The sequence below is a fragment of the Arachis duranensis genome, chromosome 9 (genome assembly GCF_000817695.3).
Source record: "Arachis duranensis cultivar V14167 chromosome 9, aradu.V14167.gnm2.J7QH, whole genome shotgun sequence".
Classification (NCBI taxonomy): Eukaryota; Viridiplantae; Streptophyta; class Magnoliopsida; order Fabales; family Fabaceae; genus Arachis; species Arachis duranensis.
In genome coordinates this window covers 17,702,059-17,706,926 of record NC_029780.3, presented here as the reverse complement: position 1 = coordinate 17,706,926, position 4,868 = coordinate 17,702,059, and the positions used below count along the sequence as shown (strand labels likewise).

The 4,868-nt window shown below is 30.4% G+C and overlaps 1 protein-coding gene across 1 annotated transcript in view; it reads right to left on the bottom strand.

Moving 5' to 3' along the window:
* Positions 1-4,220, bottom strand: part of LOC107464975 (gibberellin 2-beta-dioxygenase 2) — a 5,894-nt gene extending 1,674 nt beyond the window's left edge. Inside the window, exons 1-2 of the mRNA XM_016083942.3 lie at positions 3,763-4,220; positions 243-612 (exon numbers count right to left, since the gene is read on the bottom strand). Coding sequence (XP_015939428.1) covers positions 243-612; positions 3,763-4,142 — 750 coding nt within the window. The 5' untranslated portion in view covers positions 4,143-4,220. The remainder of the gene's footprint in view (positions 1-242; positions 613-3,762) is intronic.
* Positions 4,221-4,868: the final 648 nt, after the last annotated feature.

Genomic DNA, 4,868 nt, shown 5'->3' with positions numbered 1-4,868 from the left:
CGTACTAATAAAAATAACTAATTTTTATATTAATTACATCTTAATAATAAAAAAATATATAAATACAATTAATAAATTTTAACTCAAATAACATAATCTCTCTTTACTCTTGTTTACTCTTATGGGTTTGAATTTCTCTAAATATGCAAATGAGTGTGATGTAGGTGTGATGTGAATATGATTAATGGGAAAAAGAAAAGAGTGGGTTGTGAGTGTGATTAGTGAGTAGATTAGGGACCAACCTGGAGTGCATCGCCGACCATAACGAAGAATTCGTTAGAGTCCGGGGGGACAGGGATCCACAGCCCGTCATGAGTTGAGATCTGAAGCCCACCAACGTTGTTGGACCGTAGGATCGTCAAGATCTGAGGGTCAGAATGCTCTCCAAACCCAATGCTGCTATTGCTGTTCCCCTTCATCAATGATGGGTCCCACGACTTCGGTTTCACCATCTGAGAGTAGTGGTTGATCCGAAGGAGCGAATCACTTTGAACGTCTCTGATTAGCTTGCTTAGTGAGTACTTATCTTGGAGCCGTAGACCTTCACCCACTAGATCAAGAATCTCACATGCTAGCTCCCTCGTTGATTCTATGTAATCGTTTACTGCGCAACTGCGATTCAAGGCCAGAAGATGCTAAGATATTTTCAGACACAAATTTAATAATTTTGACGGTTTTTCCTTTGAAAACTAGACAAAAATACAATACATGTATATATTTTCATTTTCTCAGAATAAAATTTATTAATTTTTATATTAAAAATTATTTTTTATTAAACAAAAATTACTTTCTATCAATCTATGTGTCGCACTACAATCAAACAATTGAATATATATTAAATATTTTGTCGTTATGTTTCCTGACACTATCCAATGACTAAATTATAGATGTTTAAGAGCGTTAAAAAAATCTCTATTATTAAATAATTTAATATATTTAATTAAATTATTATCTAATAATTTTTAATTATTAACTTCACATAAAAATTACTATATATGAGTTTTTACCAAATAAATTATGGCCTCTACAATACAAAATAAGTAAATTAAAAACGTTTTATTGAACTTTAAAATTAGTTCTAACATAAATCAATTATACAGCATTGATTTCACCTAGAATCAATTTTATAAAAGCAAAATCAAACACAACTAATTAACTCAATAATCCAAATTTGATACCGCGTACGAGAAATTGGGGTAAAGTAAAACTCTCTTTTATATTTTTGTGGTGCTTTAATTTATGTCACTCCATCTCTAGTACGTGGAAAGATCAGAGCTACCATTATTTTCGGTTAGACAAGCATTTTATTTTTCTTACGTTTCCAAAAATTAGCAGGCAAAGACACATGGAGGGTCATATGATTTAACACATTTCACAACTTTATGATTTTTTTTTTTTTGTTCAAAAAAATAAAAGAATATCTGTGTAAGTTATTGATTTTTTGCTGACTTTAACATCCCAATAGTATTTGGTGTATTTTAATTTCTTCAACCTAAATGATGATATTGTCACTGAATTAGTACGAATATATGTTAGGACTTATTAGGACAAGTAGTCCTGACGGTTCTGTAAGAAATTACAGAGCAACGTGATAAAAATCAGTTAAAATGTTAGTTGCCACAAAATAATTAATAACCTAAAGGTTGATAATTGATTTTGGACTTTCCTCCCAATGATTCACAAGGTTCGTGTACTTGTCACCATTTTTGGCCAAACATCTTTAACCTTTGGCTCCATTTCTTCCTACAGATAAGAAATCTCGTTCTAATAGCCATCATTGTGAAATTTCAAATTAAATAAAAAGTTATCCATATGAATTATGAATTATTTCTTCAAGAAAATTAGTTATTTTAAGAGCTAATGATATAACAGCAAATGCATTATGTTGTGTATGCTGGGCCTACCAAATTATTAAGTAATAAGTAACACTCCAATGTTTAAAAAAAGTTCAGAATTACACTTTGTTATTTAATTTAATGGATTTTCTTCTAAGATCGTAAAGAAATTAACTAGTTATAACTCAAATGGCATAGTTTCCACGTACTCATTTAGAGGTCGCGGATTTGAGTCTCACTTTTAACTTTGAAAAAAAAAAACCAAATTAGATTATAAAATATAGTATCAATAATAGTAGTGCTAATTAAATTGAACATTGTCAAAATTTAAGGACTAAAATATATCTAAGAATGCCAATGCACTTCAAAAGTAAAGAATAATCTTCAATGATTGAAATTTCATTATGGTTGTTTGTTGCATATAATATGCAGCAACTATAATGAAGTTTAGAACTGTGTCCATTGTATTGAAAATGTTGAGACCTACAAATCAATCATGGTCGTTTGGTGTAGCCCTTGTTCTGTTAGTGCACGTGTTGTTATATGCCTTTTCAACTCAAATTCATTTTCAAATGATAGAAAATTCTTAAAATGAGGCACCATAATTAGATAAATGCAATATATTAATCAATGGTAGATAGAGTGCCTATATAGGTATTAATTAATGAAAGGAAAAGTGTTGAGGATGATAATGATGAATATAGAAACTGTCATTGAAGTGAAGGCCAAATCAATAGTTAAGAATAGTCTCCAAATAATAATTTAAAAGGTGTATGCCATTATCAAATAGCCGAATCAACCACATGAAAACAACTACATACATGCACTAATAATTATTAGAAAGGATTTGGTCAGTTTAAAATTATAATATGTATTCTGAAGACTAATGTGTATTATTCTATTCACTGACGATAAGTTAATGATATTTTTTATAAATGAATTTTTTTTATAGAAATTCACATAAAATGAATAATTGCATATTTGACTTTATAAATAAATTATACCATGTATTTTAGAAAAGACAATGAACAAGGAAAATGAAAAGAAGAAATTTTTAGCAATCCAGATGATTGAACGTTGGAATATGCCCTTATTTCAGTTTGTTTATGAGTGTGAAATGTTATTGAATATGAAAGAAATTGTAAAATGTAGTAGAAATATTAATTTCGAAATTCTAGAATAAAGGAATGATGTCCCTGTCTAGGATACAAAGCACCAATAATACTAAACCAAAATTACTATACATAAATTGAACAAGGGGTACAACTACTTTCACTAAGCCAGAATCAATTATTTCCTTTTTTCATGACACCTCATTGGAATGTTACCGCAATTAGTAATAAATCAAAATAATGCCAAAGTCGTCAGAGTCACAAAGGACTCAGCAAAAGTCCCCACCACATCCTGCTTGGCACTCAAGAAACATAGACAGATAACGCCTTGGTCCCTGCTTCCCCTCTCTTTTTTTCTCATTTCAATGCATTCATTCATTATTTTTATCTCTTATTTTACAATTTTAGTAAATTTACCGAAGTGTTCAAAATACTTTAATATAATAATCTAATTTAAATATAAATATTTTATATATTTTTTATCAGTTTAAATTTTTTAAAATTAGAACTTAGAAGGTTCAGTTAGTTGGAAATTTTTACACGTTGAAGTTGTTAAGGTTTGGTTCGGTTACGGTTATAGAGACACAAAATATATTGACACGGAGGAACACAAAGATATTTAATGGGTATTAAATTAAAGAAAGAGACACAACAAATAAAACTGAAACACCCTATCTTATTATGCATATAAGAAAGAAGGATATTACTTATTAGGTCCCTCCTTCCAAACCCAAAAAAAAAATTAATAATAATAATAATAATAAAAATAGAAGAATTGTTAATATATTGGTTAATTAGATGAACTAGTTTAGTACCTGAATTTGATAGGGTCATTGGAAATGGTTTTGGATCTGTCAGAGATGTTGAGAGGATTTGTGTGGAGAAGAAGGTACTCAAGGTCACCCATGTCGCCATTAGGACCAATATTTCTGCAGCCGTAGCCAAAGGGGGTGGCAGGGCCGGCACGGTGTTTTTCAGCGGCGGTTTTGGCGAAAAACTCAGCCCCTTGCTCTTCCAATGTCGAAATGACCTCTTTACCCACACTATGATTCACCACTTTGAAGAATCCATATTCCTCACAAGCCTTCACCACTTGCTTTGACAACTCTGCCCTCTCCATTGAGAGGTCAATTGTTGGAATCCCAACCGCCTTTGTTTTCTTCGTCCTTATCATCATCGAAGAAGCCACCACCATTGAGAGCTCAATAAATAAATAAATGTATGTGTAAATTGCAGAGTATGTATATAAATTTATGTAGCTCTTGGTTGGAGAAAGGTGGTATCATATATGATCTATTTATACATGACATATATGGGATGGGAGAGAGGAAAGAGGGTGGTTATGATTGAATTTCTGTTTTTTCTTTTTCTATTTTTTTTTAAATATTCTAGTTAGTTAAATTATTATGTGAAAGACCAAGATGTGGGGTATGTATATGGTCACTGAATATTATATAACATTAATTTCTTAATTTGGTTATATCATTATTAATTATTGCAAATTGAGTAATTGTTGTGATTGTTTAAGACGGGGCGCCTGGACTTTGGACTTTGGAGACAAGACAGTCCAAGGATAGGTGAAAAGGCTAAAAAAGGAAAATCAATTTCGAAAAGAGTTAAAAAGAAGGGATTCAAAATCTTTGGTAAATGATGACTTGATAGAAGAAAAGGAATCTGAAAAAATGGATATTGAAAATTCCTCCTCCAAAGAAGGAAAATCAATGTAATATCATAATGTACCATGTAGTAACTAACTAATAACAACTTATGAATCACCATTCACCACGTCTCGCTCAGATATCATGTTCGCTTATAAAATATATTGTAAATAAAAAAATTTGGAAAGCTAATTAAAAAATTGAATAAAAATACACATAAATTTATAAATTTTTATATCGTGGGCAGATTTATATTTTAATTT